Raw genomic sequence first — 22,210 nt, 5'->3', positions numbered from 1 at the left:
TTCATTTGCTCCATATTTACTGAGAATCTACTCTGTGGCAGTCCTTATTCTAAGTTCTAGGGCCACTGTCTGTCCTCAGGGGACTTCCAGTCTGGTGGGAGTGAACATTTCAGTATAGACACAGTGTCAGGCAGTGCACTTCCTCTTCAGGGTGCTCTGTGGGACGTGATGGTGTGAGCCACTCTGCAGCTGGCCACACAGTCTTTGGTTGTCCAAAGATCAGAGGTGAACACGTCCTGGGGGTCTGTGGATGGAGGTGGGAGAGACATGGGTCAGGGAGCCCTCTGAGGCCAGGAGAGTGGCTTCCTGCTTGAGCGATGGGGTTGGCAGCACTCAGGAGGGTACTTCTGACAGGAGGGAGTGGGCAGCTGTGGTCTCAGCGCCCCATGGCCACTGCTGTCACCTCTCTCCCTGTGTCCTCAGCCGTGTGCCAGCCGCCGTGCCAGAACCGGGGCTCCTGCAGCCGCCCTCAGCTCTGCGTCTGCCGCTCCGGTTTCCGTGGAGCCCGCTGCGAGGAGGTCATTCCCGACGAGGAGTTTGACCCCCATAACTCCAGGGTGGCACCTCGACGCTGGGCCGAGCGTTCACCCAACCTGCGCAGGAGCAGTGCGGCCGGAGGTGGCACCTTGGCCAGAGCACAGCCGCCAGCACCACAGTTGCCGTCCGTACCACAATCGCCGCCCGTACCACAATCGCCACCCGTACCACAGTCGCCGCCAGCTGGGTAAGTCGCCTTCTCCATGGGGCTCGGGGTCTGGAGCTCAGTCTCTTTCTGGAGGGTCTTCTTCCTTTGGACCATTTGGTGAAGGCTGGTGGAGAAGACCACAGTCTTCCCTTCCCTCCTCCGCACCCTCCTTGGCTTTCCCTGGCATGGCCAGAGATATGAGCAGGAGAGTAGGTGTTGGGGCTGACTTGGGTTTTGCCAGGCTGGGGTGGAAAGAGGAGGGAAGCGAAGTCTTTGCCCTCGAGTGCCTGAAATAAAGCTGAGGAGGGCATGTACCTGGGACCACGGCCTCTTGGTTCACAGCCTGGCTTTGCCATTTCCCAGGTGGGCAACCCCAGGTAAGTCACTTACCTCTCTGTGCCTCGGATTCTGCATCAGTAAGGTGGGACAATGCTAATACCTGTGTTATGAATTGTCATAAAGATTAAATTAGTCAACATGAAGGAAGTGCTTAGAACAGTGCCTGGCACACATGAAAGTTCTTTATACACGTTCTCCCACACCCCATCCCGACCTCCTCCTCCTCTGCCTGTGGTGCCTGTGATGTAGGAAGGACTCGTCTGCCAGAAGAAGCCCCTTCAGTTTCCTCAGCACCCAGCTTCAGCCTCTCTCCTTAGAGGGGAGAAGAAGAAGCATGTGGGAGAAGGGAGTAGAAAGGAAAGTGAACAAGGAGAGTGTTCATGGGCAGGATTCCCTGGCCTGCTTGCCAGCCAATCTGGCTAGACTTTTTCTAGCTCAGGACAGGAAATCTGAACTTTATAAACGAGTCCATTTCTAGGGGACTGTGTTTTCCTTTTAGTTTTTCAGGTTAGTTTTTCCATTCGCTTCCTACTTAAGAAGTTCTTTCTGAAATGTTGCAACCCTGCCTTGCTGAACTAAAGGGAAGGAGGATTTGCCTTTTCAGAGCCCAGAAGAACCAGGGAGAGGAGGCTGACCTTGAGGTTAGGTTCCAGCAGGAAAGGTCTGGAGAGAGTGGCTGAGTTGCAGGAGGAGCAAAGAAAGGAGGTTAAGGGTGTCCAGGGACTCTGAGAGCAGGTGAGGTCAGGCAGACCAGGCTCTTGGTGAGCTGGGTTCCAGGGCCCTGGGCACCCAAGTAGATGTTTTCCAAGGGCAGCTAGGAGCAGGAAGAAAAAAAAGGATGGACTCAGGTCAAGGGCCTAGGGAACTCCAAGGTCAAGAGCAAAAGAGCCAAACCCTGCAGCCAAGGCCCAAAGGTGCTGCGGCAGAAACAAGGAGCAGAGCTAAGAGGCCCCAGGTGGATAACAGTGAGGGCCTGGGATTGGCCGTGAGCAGGTGGGCAGTGCGGGTGCCTTGTTCTGATCAGTCCCGGCTGAGGGTCCCAGGTGGTAAGCCTGGTGTAAGGCACCTGGAGGAATGCTAGAGGTGCCAGCTCAAGGGCCAGCCAGGGCCAGGGTGGGCACAGAGTCCTTCTAGCGGAGCTTCGCCCATCTCTGTTGGCTTGTGGGATTCATTTATTTATGATGCACTGATCCCATGAGGGTGTGTGCTGGGAGCGGGGGTTGCTGGGCAGGGTGTGTCCTGGGAGCCGCGATTGCTGGGCAGGGTGTGTGCTGGGAGCAGGGGTTGCTGGGCACGTCACTCTGTCTCTCACACTCTTGAGTCGGAGTCATATGAAGTCCCACATCACCTCTTCCTGCCCATCTGACTCCTCCCCATTCTTCAAGGTGAATCACATTCACTAGGCTCTCTGGCCCCCGCAGCACTTACTCTCTGGCACACATCCTGTGCATCTGTGCCCTGCACCTGCAGCCGCTTGTAGACCCAGTGGCCTGTGCTTTGGATTTCTCTACAGCTCCTCCCACAGTGCCTGGCCCATCAAAACTGCTCGGTCCATATTTGCTCTGACACTGGGTTCAAACTACAGAGTTAGCCTAACAAAAGGTCCCACTTGGCACTGGACCCTCAGCCCGTACCTGCAGCCAAGGGCACCACCCCATGTGTTGCTCAGAGGGCAGGAGGAGGTGAGGCCCCTGCCAGTTCCCACGGTGGGTGTTCCATCTTTCCCTAGCGCAGCACTTTTCACCCTGCCTTCAGATGGTCTGTCCATTTGCTCACTGGACCGGGAGCTACCTGGGAACTCATAGGGACTGTGTCCTGCTCATTCACCAATGTGTCCCTGGTACCTAACACCATGCCTGGCACACTTCTGTGCTCAATCAGTGTAAGTTAAATGGATAAATGAATGAGGCTAGGTGATGGGGAGAGGGGAGGCTGCGAGGCCAGGTGGATGGGCGATGTGAGCCTTCCATCCCCCAGTGAAGGTTTCCTGTGTGTGACGGGCAGTGGAGGGCAGAGGTCCTGGGTGAGGTCTCTGGCCCACAAGCAGGGCTGTCCTCTTTGATTTTCACAGGCTCCCTGGCCAGGGGCTACTGTGATGTTCTTAATGAGCTGCAGCCTCCAAGCCAGCCTAGTCTCTCTGTGCCCTGGGGCCTCAATGCCATGAAATCTGGGAGCGCCTTGCTATTGGCCCAGCTGCTGGCCCAGCTGTGTTTTGCTTTAGGAGGCCAAATCCTGCTTGCCTGGTGGTGTCAGACATTTCCTGTGACCTTGGCCAGGTTTCCCAAGCAGTCGCTGGCCTCTCTCCTGATAGCAACTTGGACAGGCCCTGTGTGTCCAGATAGAGGTGGTGACATGATGCAGGGGGCATTCTAGGAGTTGGGGAGGCAAATGTCTGGGGAGGGGAACACTGCAGGAATTGGTGATGGCCAGAGGCCCCCTTTAGGAGGGCAGGCAGAGACCGAGAGAGGAAGACCAGAGGGAGAGGCCAGGAGTGTCTCAGGCAGCAGCAGGGTGCCCTACAAAGGGCCAGACGTGGACTGATGCTGTCCAGCTGTTGTCTGGGCTGGCTGGAGGGGCCTGGAGACTCCCTTGAGCCTCACGTCCTGGCTTCTTTCCCAAGGCTGGGCAGAGTGCCTGCCTCACCTGGAGAGCAAAAGCCAGGCGCTGGGAAGGGCCTTAAGAGATGGGGAGAGGGCTGGTTACCAGAACCTACAACCAGCAGGCTTTGGAAAGCAGTGGTTTAGACCAGCGCTTCTCAAAATGAAACCAGTAGGTGAATCACCTGGGAACTTGTCAACATGCAGGTTCTGATTCGGCAGGTCTGGGGTAAGCAACTCTAATGTGGTCCCACGGGATGCTGATGCTACTGGACCATATTTTGAGTAATGAGGGTTAGAGCCCAGGCTTTGGTGTGTTCTAATTCTGGGTTTACCACTCACCAGCTGTGTGTCAATAGGCACTCATCCTAACCTCTCTGAGCCAATAGTGTCCACCTGATAGGATGACAGGAGAGATTAAATGAGACCATGTGAGTAGAAAATTTAGCATGGTGCCTGATATGAGTCAGTGTTCAATACATGATAGCTGTCAATGGGCAGGATCTCTTTGCTGTGAGGACTTGGTTGGATGGGAGGAGATGGCAAAGAGCAGAGGAAACTGGAGTGTGTGTGTGTGTGTGTGCGTGCGTGTGTGTGTGTGTATGCATGTACACAGAACAGGTGTAGACCTGTTATGGGAAGAAATCAGAGTCCAGACTCAGCCTCAGAGGTCAGCAGGTCCAGTAATGGCTTTGGCTGGCTTGGGATACAGTCATTCCACCAGGACCATTGTCACCAGCCCTAGGGGAGAGGAGGTTAAGGGGAGGTGTCAAGAATGGGAGGGACCTCCGCTGGGTTTGCTCCTTGTCCAGACCTGAGGACCTAGAGGCTGAGCCCTGGAGACATCCTACACAGGCTCGAGGAGAATCACTTGAACCTAGGAGGTGGAGGTTGCAGTGAGCTGAGATCGCACCATTGCACTCCAGCCAGGGTGACAAGAGTGAAACTGTCTCAAAAAAAAAGAAAAAAAAAAAAGCCTAAGCAGGCTTGGTCACAACATGGGCAACAAGGGGCCTAAAGGGCAGTGCTGAGCCCTGAGTGGGGTGGCTGGGGTGTGTCTGGGGAGCTGTGACCCCATGATAGTGGCTACCAGCAGGCTGCTCCTGCCTGGTCGCTCCCTCTCCTCTGGATCTCCCTCTCTCTGCACACCCCACCTCTTTATCCACTGTGTTCATTTTCTACGGCTGCCATGACACACGATCACAAAATTAGCAGGTTCAAACAACACACATTTATTTCTCTACAGCTGTAGAAGTCACACATCTGAAATGGGTCTCACCAGGCTGAAATCAAGGTGTCAGCAGGCTCCTGGGGCTCTAAGGGGGCTCAGTTTTCTTGCTCATTCAGGTTATCTGCAGAATTCAGTTCCTTGCAGTTGTAGGACTGAGGCCCCATTTCCTTGCTGGCTGTCACTCGAGGGCCATATGAGGAGCTGCCCTCATTCCTTGGCTTGAGGCCACCTTCCTCCATCTTCAAAGCCAGCAGCAGCAGGTGGACTCTGTGTTTGGGTCTCCCCTCTGCCTGCCTCTTTGGCTGTCTCTCTCCATGACTCACTCCCTTGCCTCCCTCTTCCACTTTTAGGGGCCCATATCATGACCCTGGGCCCACCAGGTAATCCAGTACCATCTCTCTATTTTAAGGTCAACTGAGTGGCAACCTTAATTCCATTGGTAACCCTAATTTCCTTTTGCCATTTAACATAACATATTCAAAGGTGTAACCCCAGGGACGGAGATCATGGGGGCCAACCACACCCACTCACTACAGCACATTCCAACCGGGACCCTTGTCCAAAGTGGAAGAGCTCCCTCTTATCAAGGGCTTGCCACAAGGGTGGCCCTACATGATCTGGCCCCAAAGTCTTTCTGACATCCCCACTGTCCACCCTCACCACTCACAGCCCGTGTTCATCTTGCTTCTGCTCTGCCAGCTGACTGTATCTTCCTCAAACATGCTGGAGATGCTCCCACCTCAGGGTCTTGGCACTTGCTATCCCGCTCCCTGGAGCTCTGGAATATTTTTTTTTTTTTTTTTTTTTTTTTGAGACAGGGTCTCACGCTGTCACCCAGGCTAGAGTGCAGTGTCACAGCTCACTGCAACCTCGACCTCCTGGGCTCAAGCGATCCTCCCATCTCAGCCTCCCAAATAGCTGAGACTACAGGTGTGTACTGCCACACCCGGCTAATTTTTGTATTTTTTTATAGATGTGGTTTCACCATGTTGCCCAGTCTGGTCTCTAACTCCTGGGTTCAAGCGATCCTCCTGGCTTGGCCTAAGTGCTGGGATTACAGGCGTGAGCCACTGCACCTGGCCCCTGTGTTAGTTTTCTAAGGCTTCCATAACAAACTGAGTCATTTAAAACAGCAGAAATTTATGCTCTTACAGCTCAGGAGCTGGAAATCCAAAAATCAAGGTGGCAGGATTGGTTCCCTCTGAGACTCTGAGGGAGAAGGTTCTACGCCTCTCTGCTAGCATATCTGGTGCAATCCTTGGCCTTCCTTGGCTTGTAGCTGCAAGACCTTGACCCTGCCTCAGTCATCACGTGGCCTTCTTCCTTGTGTGTGTCTGTGTGTCTCTGTGTTGTCTTCTTCTCATAAGGGTGCAGTCATTGGATTTAGGGTCCTCCCTAATCCAGTGTGACCTCATCTAAACCTAACTAATTACATCTACAAAGACTCTATTTCCAAATAAGGTCGCATTCATAGGTCCGGGGTTAGGACTCACGTCTTTCCGCGGGTACACAATTCAACCCTCATCAAAACACTCTTCCCCCTACACTCCTGAGGCTGCCTCTCCCCTTTCCTTTGTGGTGGAGCCCTCTCTGTCCACCACATCTAAAATCATGCCCTCCACACCCTCCCCACCTCCCACCTGGCTATTTTTCTCGGCAACACTAATGTCTTTGGTATTTTACCTATTTATTTTAATTATTATTCTTCTTACCCCAAGAAAGTGTCAGATGTGGGAGGACAGGGATTTTTCTCTCTTTTCTTGGTTGATATCTCTCCAGCACCTGGAGCATGACTTAGCCCATTGTAGTGTTGAGTAAATACATGCCCAGAGTAGGGTTGAGTCAATTAGCTGTCTACACTCATTTGGTTTTACGTCTACAATTGACTGTCTACACCCATTTTGCTTTACGTCTACAATTGGCTGTCTACACCCATTTTACTTAATGCCTACAATTGGCTGTCTACACCCATTTTATTTTACATCTCACAACTCCCTGCAACAGGTGGCCAGTGTTGCCATTCTGTTGGTGAGGAGAGGCTCATAGAGGGGAGGGAGCCTGTCCCTACCCTTTCCCAGCCTGGTATCTCCAGCACCTGTCCTCTGCCTGCACTAATCTCTCTGAGTTTTTGTCTGTGGGGAGACAGGGAAGGGCCAGAGCACCAGGGCAGCTCTTGTTGGAGGTCCAACCTCAGGTGGTGAGTGCCAGGACTGCTGGGCACGTGTGGCAGCATGTACCTGCATGTGGGTTGGTCACCCAGGCAGAGGCTCCCTACCTCAGAGCAGAACCCCGCCTTGCCTCAGCCTGCACAGCTTCACAGGGGCCCTGTTGGCACTTTTTGGCATGATCTTTAACCTACTGCTGCTGAGAGTGAGCCCAGGTTTACCGTGGCAGTGCTGCCCACCTCCACCCAAGACCTTGACTAACTTTCCTGTTGGGAGCACAGGGACTCTGCTTCCAAGTGGGTGGTCTCTCTAAGTCTGAGGGAATGGAGGGAACTATCCAAAGATTGCTGCCCCAGAGCCACTTCTGGGGAGACCCAGGCATCCCTTCCTGGGGGCAAAGGTGCAGGGAAGGTAGCACCCCCTGGTTGACAGAATGGCAAGAGGTTTTCCCTGTGATGAGGCAGAATCAGAAACTAGGTGCTAGGGCCGGGTGCAGTGGCTCACGCCTATAATCCTAGTGCTTTGGGAGGCAGAGGTGGGTGGATCACCTGAGATCAGGAGTTTGAGACCAGCCTGGCCAACATGGTGAAACCCCGTCTCTACTAAAAATACAAAAAAGTAGCCAGGTGTGGTGGTGGGCGCCTGTAATCCCAGCTACTTGGGAGGCTGAGGCAGGAGAATCGCTTGAACCCGGGAGGCGGAGGTTGCAGTGAGCCAAGATCACAATATTGCACTCCAGCCTGGGCAACAAGAACGAAACTCTGTCTCAACACACACACACACACACACACACACACACACACACAAAACCTAGGTGCTGGGAACAGGGTGGCTGGGAACAGACACCCAGCATGGGGACCTCAGTGTGGCAGCTTGTAAATTATGTCCCCTTCCCCCAGTGCCAGCAGCAAAGGGCTGGGGGTCAGGGAGGACACAGAACAAGGCTCCCTGCAGGGCTGCTGTGGATGGGCCTCCTGATGACCCATCTCATGAACTAGGGTCTCATGAACCTAGAGGCAGGTTCAGGCTTGGCTGGCAGGAAGGAGGCCGTGTGGCACTGTGATGGGGGAGTGCAGACTGGTTCCTGGCTGGGGCAGTGCTGGATTGCCTGAGGATTAGAGTCTGGTGGCTGGAGGAGGGGACATGAGGAGGGTGCCTGGTGGCCCAGTGTGTGTGTCAGGGGAGCCCGGGGCAGGGGGGTTAAATTTGGCGTTAGGCAGAATGTAAATCCTGATGCCCTCACAAACTTTGCAAGCTCCTTTACTTCCCTGAAACTCAATTCCTTTGACCTTGACGTGGGAAAATGAATGCCCATCTCCTAGGATGGTTGGGAGAATTTACTGAAATAATGTAGCATGATTCGCCGGATGTCTGCCACACAGTCAGTCCAATAAACCTGAAATCTCTTGGCCTACCTGCCTACTCCATGTGCTTATGAAAAATCAGTGTGGAACACCTCATTTGCCAGGATGAGTTTTTCTGCACCCCACCGTCTGGGCTTATAGCTGGGGAAACTGAGGCAGGATGCAGGTTGGCCACTAGGTTGTGGGCCGGCCCAAAGGCCTGCCCTGGCCTTCTGAGCCTGACTCCTGCTCCAGCCCCTCCCACTGCTGCCACCCTCCCCTCTGGGCTTCTGTGTGCTGTTGCAGGCCTTCTGCTTGTTCCTTTGGGCTACGCGGCCCCGTTTGTCTTTTTTCCTTCTCATTCAAGACCCTTGGACCCAAGGTGGTTCTCTGATTCAGCTGGGACATGCCAGGAGACCAATGGGTGCTCGGAGACCTTGGGAAAATTGTCTGCCCTTCCTGGGCTTGTTCCCGCATTTGTAAATCAGAGGTCTAGCATGGATCTCCTCTAAGCTCAAGAGCTAATGGTCGGCCAGGCGCGGTGGCTCATGCCTGGAATCCCAGCACTTTGGGAGGCTGAGGCAGGCGGATCACTGGAGGTCAAGAGTGCAAGACCAGCCTGACCAACATGGAAACCCCGTTTCTACTAAAGATACAAAAAGTAGCTGGGCTTGATGGTGCACATCTGTAATCCCAGCTACTTGGGAGGCTGAGGCAGGAGAATGACTTGAACCTAGGAGGTAGAGGTTGCAGTGAGCTGAGATCACGCCACTGTACTCCAGCATGGGCAACAGAGTGAGACTCTGTTTCAAGAAAAAAAAAAACAAAAACAAAAAACTAATGGTCTAGGACTCCGGCCAGCCTGGCCATTTTCCATCCCTGATGGTGAAATGTGCTCATTCTCCCCTTTGCCTGTTTCCAAGGTTGTGACAAGAACATGTGAGCCTCTTACCAGGGCAGACCTTCGCTGTCCCTGACGCCTTGGCAAGCTTGCAGAGGGCTGAGCAGCCTGCATCTTCTGTGCTGTGTCACCCACTTCCTCATGGCCACTGAGTGCTGTTTCTCTGCGGGGTTAACTCAACCCTACAAATTTTTGGTGGCCTCCGAGGGTTGAGCCCTTCTCTCTCTTTCTTTTTTTTTTTTTTTTTTTTTTAGCCTTTTCTCTTTCTTTTCCCTGACCTGTTCGTTTAACTCTGATTCCCAAAATTGCTCCTTGGGTTTTTCTGGAATTCCCCCAACACTTAGGACCTTGAAAACTATTTTGAATAGACTCGGAATCAGTAAACCCAATTTTGGTCTCTTAGTTACTAACTGGCCTTGTGACCTTGAGCAAGCCACTTAGCATCACTAGGCATTAATGTCCCCGTATCTGTAAAGCGAGAGGGTTAATTCTCCCCTCACTGGGATGTTGTGAAAATTAACTAAGGCGTGTGGGAAAGATTCCTTTGTGGGTTGTAACATGCCTCGCAAATGCTTGTTATTACTTCTTAGCTGTCCTGACACTGGGCTGGGGCCTTTGCTCATGCCCGGTAACATGTACAGAAGCCACTTTTAGGAAGAAGCTCCTCAATGAGGCCCTTGAGGAAATATTTTAAAGGAAATCTTTTAATTTTAAGCTTAGGGAAGGATACCCCTGTTATGTCCAGCTTAACACGACAACAGGGGATGTCCTTCCATCGTATCATACTCTCTGTGACAGGTACCCCAAGAGTTGTACAGTGGACAGCCTGTGCAGCTGCATGTGGTGACCCCAGACCTGGCTTCTTTCCAAGAGGGAGATGTCTCCCATTTTTCCAACATTTAATATTTTCAGCTCTCAACTTGAGAGTCCTATCATCTGGCTCACTTTTTATTTCCACAGTACTTTCTATTTTCCACTTTCTAACATAGCATATAATTTACTTATTTAGTACATTTGTATACAATCCATTTTTCCCAGTTATTGTGTTCCTCAAGGGCAGAGATCTTTGTTTTGTTTACGGACACATCTCAAGCTCCTAGAATGGTGTCCAGCATATAGTAGGCCCTCACTAACTAAATATCCACTGAATGGACATCCCTGTCCTAATGCATCTTCTGTTGCTTCCTAGAGCAAAGAGATGGTCTCAGGGCCATTTCCTTCTGATCTGATGCTCAGACCATCCCCTAGCATGTCACTGACATGGAGGGGCTCTCCCAGCCCTCCCAACGGGTGGTCCTTCCTCACCCTGTGCCCCTTGGCCCTGGGAGTCTGAAGCCAGGCAAACTGAGGGCAATGCCTCTCCCCCGAGGGCAGCGAGAGTGGGCTTGACAGACCCTCAGGAGTGCTGAGAGTCTGGACAGGGGGTTGTGGGTAGCTGTAAAGGAGTCTTCTCCTGGTTTCTTCCATCTCTTGGGCCTTAGAAGAGCCCCCAGGACTCTCCTTTGCTGGGACTGTGGGTTGGGAAGAAAGAGGGCTCGGAGGGGCTAGGAAGAAAGGAATGCTCACTGTAGGCCTCCAGCTAGATCCAATGGAAGAGATTTTATTTTCCCAAGTCTGAGGGTGCGGAAGCCCTGCTTGTGCTTTTTGAGGAGAGTGGGAAGAGACCTTTGTCTCAGCCAAGAACTTCCTTCACCACCCACGCCCCGTCTCCCTGCTGTTGCAGAGGGTAAGTTCTAGAAATGTGGATGGGCCACACTAAGGTTTGTGGAGGGTCCCTTGGTACTCAACCTCTGCCAGCCCCAGTGCATCCCTGCCCAGCAGAGACTACTTGGAGTGGCCAGATGGGTCTGAAGCACTGTGTTCCAGCCAGGCAGAGGAGGGAGGCCTGCTGTTCTGCATTGGACCTTTCAGCTGTTGGACATAACACCAGGGGTTGTCCTTCACATTACAGTCTCTGTGACAGGTAACCCAAGAGTTGTGCAGTGCACAGCCTGTGCAGCTGTATGTGGTGATACTAGACCTGGCTTCTTTCTGGGAAGGAGAGAGATGTCTCCTATTTCCCTTACAAAGCGTGTTGCTTCAAGGCAGTCCTTTCCAGCTGGGTTTGACTGTTGAGGTCCCTTCCAGGTTCCCCTGAAAGGGGGATGGATCTCTGGGGCTTTGTAGTGTTAACATGCATCTCTCCAACCCACACAAATACCTGAGACCCATGGAGGTTAGGCCCTGAGCAGGCCATGGCTGGCTACATTTCTATTTCATGATAAAAAGACACTGGTTCCGGGCGGATGTAGCCCAGGGCACACGGTCTTGCTATGCTTTGATCCAGAGCCTAAAAGTCCCAGGAGAGGTTGTGAGGAAGGTGGGGGCCAGTGTGCCTTCCTTATTCTGAGTGGTAAAGCCAGTAACCTCTTCCTTTTCTCATGCTGGGTGTAGAGCAGACATCTCTGGGTTGGTGAGGATGCCCAGCTCAGGCCTCTGAGTGCTCAGGGGAGGAGGCCCCTCCCTCTTCCTTCATAGGGCACTGGGCAGATTCAAGGGAAATGGTGTCTGCTTTCTACACACTTCCTCCTACCTGCCCCCTTCTCCCATTTGAGCCTGAAGGCAGACATCTGGCCCAAGAAAATCTCAAACTCTCTGATGACAACCTAATGACTCCCTTTTTTAGTATTCTCCCAGAGCTGAGGATTATATGGACTGCATCCTGGGTTTGGTTTCAGGAGAGGACTCCTTCCCGCCTAGCCCCAGGTCCAGCCCTTAACAAATCTCTGAGATATGAGCTATTCACCTTCTGTCCTCCCAGAGCCTGCAGCTCGGTGATGGGAAAAGCTGCCTCTTCCAGTTCATCATCATCATCTTCATCATCACCATCTTCATCATCAGTAGGATTTAGTGCACCTTGTTATGTTTCAGGCATTGTGCTAGATTCCTACCCTTTTCTTTTCCTCCTTGCTGTCCCCACTTTAGAGTCACCAGCTCAGTGACATGCAGGACATGGATGTGGCACAAATGTCTTTTGGTCAATTGTGTTGTGTCCAAATAGTGGAGTATAAATGGCATAGCACAGGGACCAGCACCCAGGAGCAGAGGGGTGCAGAGGGTCCCCAGAGCTCATCATGGCCTTAGTGGTGTGCTTAGAATTAATTACCATGGTGGAAGTTTGGGTTAAGATTGACTAGCACTAAGGTTGTGGTTAGGGTGACATTCTATTTAGCAGTACGGTAGTGGTTAGGGTAAGATTAGAAGAATAACTTTAGTAGTGCAGCATTAGGGTGCGGTTTTAATCTTAGGGTTGTGGTCAGGGTTGGGTTAGGGTTATGCTAGAGTAACATTTAGGACTGTGGGTGTTTTCGATTGTATGTATGGTTATTGTTCTAACCCACCATTGATGGAGCCTTATTGAATAAGCTGGCAGTTTACGGGCACCACCTAATTTAATACTGGGGACAGCTCAGCACAGTGGCTAAGAGCATGGGCCATGAGTCAGACAGACCCCGGTTCCACTTGACTCGGTTACTCCCCAGCCGTGCTATCAAGTGTGTTCTTTCACTTCCTGGAGTCTCAGTGTGAAAGGCTGATGATACCAACACTGGCTGTGCAAGGCTGTGATCAGAATAACACAAGGGAAAGTGGATAAAGTGCCAGGTCAGTAGGTAAGAGCTCAGTACTCGATAGCAAATACTTTTTCTTGTCTGGGTCAGTTAGAGCTCCAGCAGGAAAGAGATGGCATGCTCGATGTATTTACAAAAGCACCGGCAGGGTCGAGAGAAAACAAGAAAGAGTGATGGAGTATCCCAGGGTAGCTACGTAGGCAAGCCCTTACCCTCCAGGCCTAAAGGGGCAAGGGACCAGCAGTCATAAGAACCCAGGGTAGCTCAGGCTATAGAAGAGGGCCGTGGACAGGGCTGTGGCCTTTGGTGTAGGAATGCAGCCACTGCTCACCTGCAGTACCTGTCACGAGGGAGTTGGGAGGATCTGCACCTCCACTCACCCTTCTCCTGCCCTCTGACCTCCTGCCGGAGTTCCCCACTGACTGAACTGGACCAGAAGGCAGAGGGCAAAGGAACCTCCCAGGACCCAGAGTGGGATAGAGAGGAATCCAGGGGCGAGTGGAAGATCTTCAGCACATTTGCCAGTCCTTGCCGTGACCCTGTGAGGTGGGTATTCCCATGACTCCTACTTTGCAGTGAGGACACTGAGGGTAAGGGCGATTCCAGCCTAGCTCTGCTCAACTTCAGAACTTGTGATTATAGTCACTGTGCGAACCAGTCTCCAGGGCATGTGAGCATAGGCAAGTGCGGTAACATCCAGCTTGGCTTGGAAACTGCAGAGTACTGGGTTAGGCAAGGTATCCAGTGTCTTTTCAGAAAACTACAGAAGTCGGTGAGAGCCTGGAGCAGCATTCAGCCTCATTAAAATGCTAATGTATGCAGTTTCCAGCCCAGGACTTTAAAAAGTAGTGAGAATAAACATTTCAAGCTTGTAGCTATGCTCATAGCATCTAGCCGACTTAAATCCTGTAGGATTTTTGTTTGAAAGGAAGAGGCTGGGAGCAATGAAGCAAGAAAAGAGAGGAAAGACTGGCAAAGCTGTTTTTCAGATGGTCCAGGGAAGGTTTGCCCCATCCAGCTGCTTTTTTACAGAACTGGCTGCTCGCTCAGGGAGGGTCACCTTCTGGGTGTGTGTGTGTGTGTATATGTGCGTGTGTGGTGGGGCGTGGGTGGAAGCTGTGGAGAGAACATGCCTCAAAAGTCATAATGGAGATATTTTCAGGCTCCGTGAATTCTCCTTTTGAGCTCAAGATTTTCAATTATGTATCAGGTTTCACCTCTTGTCCAGGATATAAAGGAAGTTTCTGATTTATGGGTCCAGTAGTTTTTCCAGTTACTCCATCTTTAAATCTGCCGTCAGTTAATTAATTTGCCACTGTCAGAAAAGGCACTGTGAGCTTCCCAGGTGAAAATAACTTTAGCAAAGTATGATCACAGTTCAAAAAAGGAGGGACTCTGAAACATACACTTGTTTCCACTTGTGAAATTAACTGAATCAGTGTCTCCGCACTCCTCCTCCTCCCCCTGTCATGACGCATGCACACACACACACTCTCATGCACACTCACACAAACACACACTCTCATGCTCTTACACACACACACCCCACCTCTGCAGAAGGGCTGAAGGGGAAGATTTAAACCTGGCAGGATAATTTCCCAGAAAAGGATTAGAAGGGGAAAATGGATTCACTGCAAAGTCATCTGATGACTGTGTTGTACAAGGCTGCTTGGGACCCAGAGGGGTGTGTCTGTCTGTCTGTGTCTATCTGTCTGCAGATGACACAGGGAAGATTGCTAAATGATTCCCAATAATGAAATGTGAAAACACATAGTTCCTTTGCTAGCCACATAGCTGTGGTTTTGTGTCTGTGATTCATGGTGGAAGTGAGTAGCTGCAACGGGCATTCTGTGGGGTTTTTTTTCTCCTTATTTCTCCTAAAAAAATATTTGTGAAAGGTCTAAAAGGAAGTGGAGTACTTTTTGAAGAGAAAAAAAATCCCCATTCCTTGCAAAACAAAGATTACAGATGAAAACTTCTGGAGCTACCACATTTCTGCTTCCAGATGTCGCCTACACTGCATTTTCCTCCTGGAGCCTCAGCCCTGCCCACGATGTGACATGTCCACCCGCGAGTGCCCGCAGCAGAGGCCGTGTCAGGGAGTCTGCATCTGCAGGGGGCTGGCGGTATCCTCCCAAGACCCCAGCCAGGCCACGCCCTTCCAGGGGAGAACATTAATTCCACATTTCTTTCTTTTTTAATGTTCTTGGGGCAAGGTCAGAGGCTCCGCAAAGTGCAGTAGCTCATGAGGGCAGAATTGTGAGATAATTTATGTCTTAAATAAACCTGGGTTTGAATCTCAGCTCCACCACTTAGCTGTGCAGCCTAGAGCGAGTGATTTAATCTTGTGTGCCTCAGTGTTCTCATCTATAGGCTGGGGATTATCATCACTACCTTATGGAATTGTCAGAAGGATTGACTAATCCACATAAGTGCATCTGGCACCTTTTTGGTCCTCTGTACATGACACCACTCTTTTGGCAGGGAGGGGGATGGAGTCTTGCTCTGTCATCCAGGTTGGAGTGCCATGGCATGACCTCGGCTCACTGCAACCTCTGCCTCCCAGCTTCAAACAATTCTCCCGCCTCAGCCTCCCAAGTAACTGGAATTACAGGCGCGTACCATGATGCCCAGCTAATTTTTGTATTTTTAGTAGAGACGAGGTTTCGCTATGTTGGCCAGGCTGGTATTGAACTCCTGACCTCAAGTGGTCTGCCCACCTCGGCCTCCCAAAGTGCTGGGATTACAGGCATGAGCCACTGTACCCAGTCAACACCTACTCTTACTTGTCCCCCGCCTCGGGGGTTATCTGAGCCTTTCGGAAACGCAGCAGTGGTCATCAGAAACTTTGCGAGTTTGCCCAGAGCACTTGAAGGTGTTTCCAGACCTGGCGAGGTTTCTGGTCACAGCCAAGGGTGAGCAGCAGGGTGGGGAAGGGAATCTTACCCCCAGAAGCAGACAGAGTTCAGCCTGCATACCCTGGCCCAGCACTTCCCTGCTGGAGATGACCCCGGGCAGGTTACCAGGCTCCCTGTGCACTAATCTACAAGTAAATAAAAAAATAAAATTTCTTAGCAGAGGTCTGGCACATCATAGGTTGACAGGTTTGGACTGCTAGATTGCTGAATGAAAGCTTCCCAGGTTGGGGCCCTAGTTCCCGTAGAAATCTCCTTTTGTTTATGGCCCCGGGGTAAATTTCCAGCCCCTGTGAGGGCAGAAAGGGCAGGCTGGGACTTCGGCCAGCTCCTGAAAGTCTATCTTTGACCCAGGTCCCCAGCTGCCTTAGTCTACAATGGGCTTGTGGGGGCAGGCCCACGAGTGGGGTAAACACATCTGGAGTCAGGCCTGTGTTTGCTGTTAAATAAGCCAGACCTGCTAAGCTTGTGCATGTGCATGTGTGGGGGTGCATCATGGAGGGTAGAAGGGTCCCGAAGGCCATGAGCTGGGAACTCAAGGGTTTGGGAGGTGAGCATCTCATTGCCAAGTTAGTGGTGGCGAGATGTCTGTATACCAGGTTTGCTGTGGCTTTGGGAAAGGGTCCTAGCTCAATCCCCTCAGTCTAGATGTCTCTCCTCCCCTTCCTCCAGCCCCTCCTCCAATCTCCTGTAGCACTTGCCAGGTCCTTAGGCCCTGCCTTGCATTTTCACTCCCTTTTCACGGCGGCAGCTCTCCAGCCACTTCTGGTTTTCATACACTTCTTTGTAGATCATGCAGTATCACCATGGCAGTTTGTGGAGGGATTTTGGCTGCAGTGATGGGAGGGGTGAGATGATCTTTAGAGCCTGGCAGTCCTGAGCTTTAGGATTGTGGGTTTTGCCATCCATGAGATACATGAGACTGGGCCAGCTACCTTCCTCCTCCATGCCGCAAATTTCTCATAGGTAATAATGGGGCAGAGACACCTATGTCTTAGGTTCTCGTTAGGGGACCTTTATAAGGTCATGTGTGTTTGGTGCCTAGTGCTCAGACCGTGTTTAGTAAGTATAGCAATTATTTCATCAAGGCAGATTGTGTGGGGAGGACTCTGACCCCCAACAGATACCCAAAGGAGGAGACACCAGTGGACAAATCTCATCACAGTCTGATCTCTGCCCCTCAGCACAGCTGGCTTCTGTCGTTGGACCTGGGAGGAGTAACCCCCTTTTGGCATGAGCAGATGCCCTGTTCTAATAGCCAGGGGAGAACCAGGCCTTGATCTGAACTCCAGCAGTACATCTGTACAAAACTTTAGTTCTTCGGTTCGACATTCCCGGTGTCTGCCCACCCAAGGAACCTGTGCTAAGAGGGGGTCTCCTGCAATTAGATCCCATAACACATTCCAAGGAATAAGTCAGGAATAAATAACCTTCTCCTGTGTGAATCTCATACTCCCTATTAATTGTTCTTCCATTCATTCTATGTGTGTCCTGGATGACTTTTTCAGGCCAGTTGGAAGAAAGGATGCTCAAGAGAGGGATATTCTCTGAGTCAAGCAACTGACAAGGATTTTGTTCAGACTCAGCTGGCCTTCCTTCCTTCCTTCTCTCCTTCTCTCCTTCTCTCTTTCCCTCAATCTCTATCTTCATTCCAGGCACAAGGAGTACTAGATGACTTGGACCCATGCCTTGCCTCTAAGAGCTCACATCCAGCGGTTGGACATGCTCAAGCAGCTAAAGCACACCCAGCCCTTGGGAAGGCTTTTGCTAGTGCTCTAGGAGACAGGGAGGGGAGCATCCCTGGGCAGTGTAGGTAATAGGGGTAGGTAGGGGGCCTCCAGGGGAGTTTTGATGACCATTTTAACCTTGTTACTTTCTGGTGAAAACACTTTTTTCAAGGCTTCCTTTTCATGCGTGAGGTTCATAGGATGAGGCCCAGACTGTTGGACTTCTATACTCAGTCCCGGAGTACAGTACTCAAGCAGCGATATGGTGCAGAGGTTTGTGGTATAGACTCCAGAACTAGAATATCTGCAGAATGCCTGTGTTTAATTCCTAGTCATTGACTATGTGACCTTAGGTAAGTTACCTAGCTTCTTTATGCTTCATCTGGAAAAAGGGGATAATAATAATACCTACTTCCTAATTGTAATGGTGGTTAACTGAATTGATAGATATAAAGTGCTTAGCACAGTGCCTGGCATGTGATTAGCACTATGTAACTTTGGCTATTATTCTTCTCACCCTTGACTCCTCCTATTTCTCTTTAATCAGACAGGCCTGGTTATCCCCAAACACCATGCCAGCACATTCCTGAATATGTCCCTTTATGCTTGTGGCTCTCTCTGCGCTCCCCACCCCTTCCTCTGGCTCATGTCTCCCGCCCTCTGGAAAGCCTTCCCCAGTGTGCCAGCCCCACGGCCGTGCTGGAACATGCTGGCTGGACAGCTTACCTGGCCATAAGACTCGTGGCTCCTGCCCATCTCCTCCTTCTCTGCTCTTGGATTGTTATGAAATGATCACGTGTAGGGGCTTGGCCCGGGGCTACTGCATATAGTGTGCCTGCTGTGTCCTGCACAAGGGTGCCAGCCAGGAGATGAACCCTGGTGCCAAAATCTAGCCTGTGTTCTGCTCACCCAGCACCGGGACCATGCTACATCAGCCTGAAGGAAGTAGGGCAACTTCTGTAAACTGGCCGCCCAAAGAGGCCTCTTGTGATTTGTACGAAAGCACCAGGTATGCTAGGCCTCTCCCTACCTCCTGCCTCCCAGTCTGGGTGATAAGCTCTTGGTGGGCAAGATGCCCTTTGCATAGTGCCTGATGGGACTGTGCACCTTGGCAGTGGTTGAATGACGAATTCATGAAATCCAGGTTCACTGTCTGCTGACAAGCCTTCCCGAGGGAACTTGGAGCCAAAGGCCTCAGACTGCCTGCTGGCCCTGGCTGGCTGAGGAATGGGGCCCAGCTAGGGCTGGGGAGATGGTTCCAGTGAGGCAGGAGGACTGGGAGAAGCCATGGAGAAGTCTGAAGTTGAGTGTGACAAATATTTTCAGGGCAGCAGCTGTGTGCCCAGAGCTGTGACTCCATGGAAGATATGAAGAGGGTAAGGCCCAGTCCCTTCCCTCCTGGGGGTCTGTGTCCCCTGCCGAGCTGCAACCCTTTGGGTGGTCCAGCTGGGCCCAGAAGGAGGCAGGGAAGCACTTAGAGGGGCTCTTTTTCCTGGTGGGAAGAAGAGGGCTATTGCCCCAGCAGCTGGACGCATGGGCAAGCTAGAGAGAAAATGAGGGGCATTTCCTGGAGCTCTGAGAACCCCTCGGGGCCACCCACACCCCACCTCTGTCCCTGAGGTGGCCCGGGGGGTGAGCCCATTGCCCAGGCAGTCTGCTCTGGCTCTCTTGCCTGGCTCCCTTACCCTGCCAGGAGGGAACAAAGGCCACACAGGATCTCGAGGGGCCAGGGCTTGGCAGCCTAAAGGCTGGCTGCTCCATGGAAAAGGGTTCACAGTGGACCAACACATGAGGGGCTGGAGGGTGGAGGGCCAGGATGTGGCTCTAGGAGTCTCTGGACCCTTTAGAAACTGAGTTGGCACCTACTTCAGGGCTGCCCTTGAGCGGGGGGACAGGCCGCAGGCAAGGGCTGGGTGCCCCTCCCTGACATTCCCCCGGACACGCAGAGCTCACACCTCCCTCCATCTCCCTGCCTGAAACAGGAATGCTGTGTTCCCTTGAGCTGGCTGGGAAGCAGGGCAAGGTGCAGTCTGGGCAGGAGAGACTCCCCCAGGGCTCTACCTCCTCTCCATCCACAGCCTGGCAGGGCATCCCCTGGAGTCTATGTGCTGGGGGATCCAGTCCTTTCAGACCTAGGTGTGGCTGTAGGAAGAGCTAGAGGCCCAGAGCCTCAGAGCAGTGGGGATGTGACTCATGGCAGCCAGGTGGGGTGAGTGGGGTGCCTGGAGCTGACTGGTGAGGGCAAAGAGGTTGGGTGGGTGGGCCCAGCAGACACAGCAGCAGGAGTGATCTTGAGACACCTCAGGGACACCAAGGAAAGGGCTGGCTCTCGACCCTTTAGGACAGGCACCAGGGAATGTTGACGATGCTCTATCAGCGTGCCAGGCAACAGGAAGGTACAGATTCCCATCTAGGCACTGGGCCTATTGAACGTGCTGTCCCCACTTGTCTCGCTATCTTAGGTCCCTGGGGGTTTGGCAGCCAAGGGCCTGCCTGGCCAGCCAGGAGGAGAAAGGAGCAGAGCTCTGCAAGGTCTTTCCCCTGCCTTGCCAGCACCCAAATCCTCAGGGGAGACCGAGCCACCAGGGAAACACAGGACATGTTAAGCTGCAGTGAGCTGCACCTGTAGCCGCAGGAAGGAGCAGCCTCTGCGCTTTGGCTGGCAGCAGAGAGAGTTCTGGGAACGCCTTCCTCTCTTGGAGCTTTCTCCTCAATCCTTCCTCCTCCTCTGGCTGCTCCAGATGCCTTCAGAGCCTCTCCCTCGGTCTGCCCCTAAAGCGTTGGTGTTCCCTGGGTTCCCTCTGCCCTTCTTTGTTCTCTCTTTCCTCTTACATTTCTCAAACTGTTTAGGTGTCAGAACACCTGGAAGTCATAAGGAATACCACGAAATACCAATATACTTAATTCCATGATTAGAGCTGGGAACAGTTTTATTAGTAGAAACTATGACGATCGTCTGTGTATGAAAAAAAAGCAAAAATCCCAGCTATAGGCACACACATGTGTCCGTGAAAATAGCAAACTGTGGGATGAAGTATGATAAGCTGTTGCCACATTTTTCCGTTAATATTAATTTACGGCTTGTTCGTTTGTTTAATCGTGTGCTAGCAGACAAGTGGTAGCAGGCGCCAGAGGTTGGAGAAGAATTTATGGGAGCAAGACTTAGAACTGAGACCATTCTGTTCACTAATACATTTTCCCCTTTTAAATTGGAAAACGTTGGCAGAGCTAACACCCCAGTCAGGCAGTGACACTCTGAAGCATAGTTTGTTCTGCCCGCTTTCCTCGAATATCATCCTTCCCTCTTAACTCTACAGCCACCACCTCTACTCTTACAACCTCCTCCCAGCCCCAACTGTGTCTACAGCCCCAGAACTCTCTCCCAAGTTCTGCCTTCTGGGTGTTTCCATCTTGAGATCCATCTTGAGGTACCAAGCACTCATTATATCCAAAACTGAGGCCATCATTCACTTCTTGGATTTCTCATGTTGAGATAGATCTTGGCTCTTGGAACTCCCTCCACCCATTTGTCCAAGCCATAGGTGGGAATTATCTGTCTCTATATCTGAAATAGCCCTTGCATCCATGCCTTCTTCTTGGTTCTTTCCTTGGCCACTGATAGTCTAGACCACAGCCAAAGCTTTCCAGCTGGCCTCCAGCCCTCCTCTCTTTAGTCCATTCTCTACCGGGTGGTCTTTCACCGCAATAATCATCGTTTAAAAATGCCCATCCCAACATGTCCTAGGCCTGCCTGAAGACCATGAGTGACTTGAGGCTAACATGTGGCTTCTCCTGTGCCCCCTCACTTTTGCTAGGGTGCTAAAGACTTCACCCACGGTTGGAGTCTTTGCCATCCCTGGGGTCAGTGCATGACCTGTAACAGGCACTCAGTACTTGCCCTTTGAATGAGTGAAAAAGTGTAGCTGTTCTTTGGACCAGGTCATTTCCCTGCTTCAAAATCTCAGGGCACTCCCCTTCACCCACTCAGTGCAGCCCAGACACCTCCCCCAATATTTCAAGACCTCCACCATAAGGGCACAGACCTATTCTTTAATCCCTCAAAGCCTCAATGTCCTCATTTGTAAAATGGTGATAAAGAAACGATTAATGGTGGGTAGATTTAGGGTGAAGTTACTTGGTTTGGTAACCTGGCCTCAGCACGTGGGAGTTCAGCCACCTTCTGCAAGGCATAGAACCCCCATAGCTTCTGTTTTCTTGACGATAAAATGGGGATAATGAGTATCTAACTCTTGGGTTATGGAGAGGCCTATGTGAGAGGATGCACGTGATGGGCATTATTGCCACGTTCTGTGCCAATTATTGGCACAGAACGTGGCACAGAGAAAGTGTCATTAAATTATAGCACCAATTGGCCGGGCCTGGTGGCTCACACCTGTAATCCCAGCACTTTGGGAGGCTGAGGTGGGCGGATCATGAGGTCAGGAGTTCGAGACCAGCCTGGCCAATATGGTGAACCCCTTCTCTACTAAAAATACCAAAAAAAAAAAAAAAAAAAGCCAGTCATAGTGTCGAGCCCCTGTAGTCCCAGCTACTCAGGAGGCTGAGGCAGAAGAATTGCTTGAACCTAGGAGGCGGAGGTTGCAGTGAGCTGAGACTGCATCACTGCACTCCAGCCTGGGCAACAGAGCAAGACAACTCCAAATGGGTAACTCCAGCCTGGGCAATCATCTCAAAAAAA

At 51.7% G+C, this 22,210-nt stretch overlaps 1 protein-coding gene across 2 annotated transcripts in view; it reads left to right on the top strand.

Annotated features, from left to right (window-relative positions):
- Positions 1-22,210, top strand: part of LTBP2 (latent transforming growth factor beta binding protein 2) — a 118,854-nt gene that overhangs the window by 26,954 nt on the left and 69,690 nt on the right. For both annotated transcript variants that reach the window (XM_017880500.1, XM_017880499.1), the window contains exon 3: positions 424-724. In XM_017880500.1, the coding sequence (XP_017735989.1) occupies positions 424-724 (301 nt within the window). The remainder of the gene's footprint in view (positions 1-423; positions 725-22,210) is intronic.

The sequence above is a fragment of the Rhinopithecus bieti genome, unplaced genomic scaffold, assembly GCF_001698545.2.
Source record: "Rhinopithecus bieti isolate Rb0 unplaced genomic scaffold, ASM169854v2 scaffold_11380, whole genome shotgun sequence".
Classification (NCBI taxonomy): Eukaryota; Metazoa; Chordata; class Mammalia; order Primates; family Cercopithecidae; genus Rhinopithecus; species Rhinopithecus bieti.
This window is presented reverse-complemented; position numbering and strand designations above follow the sequence as displayed.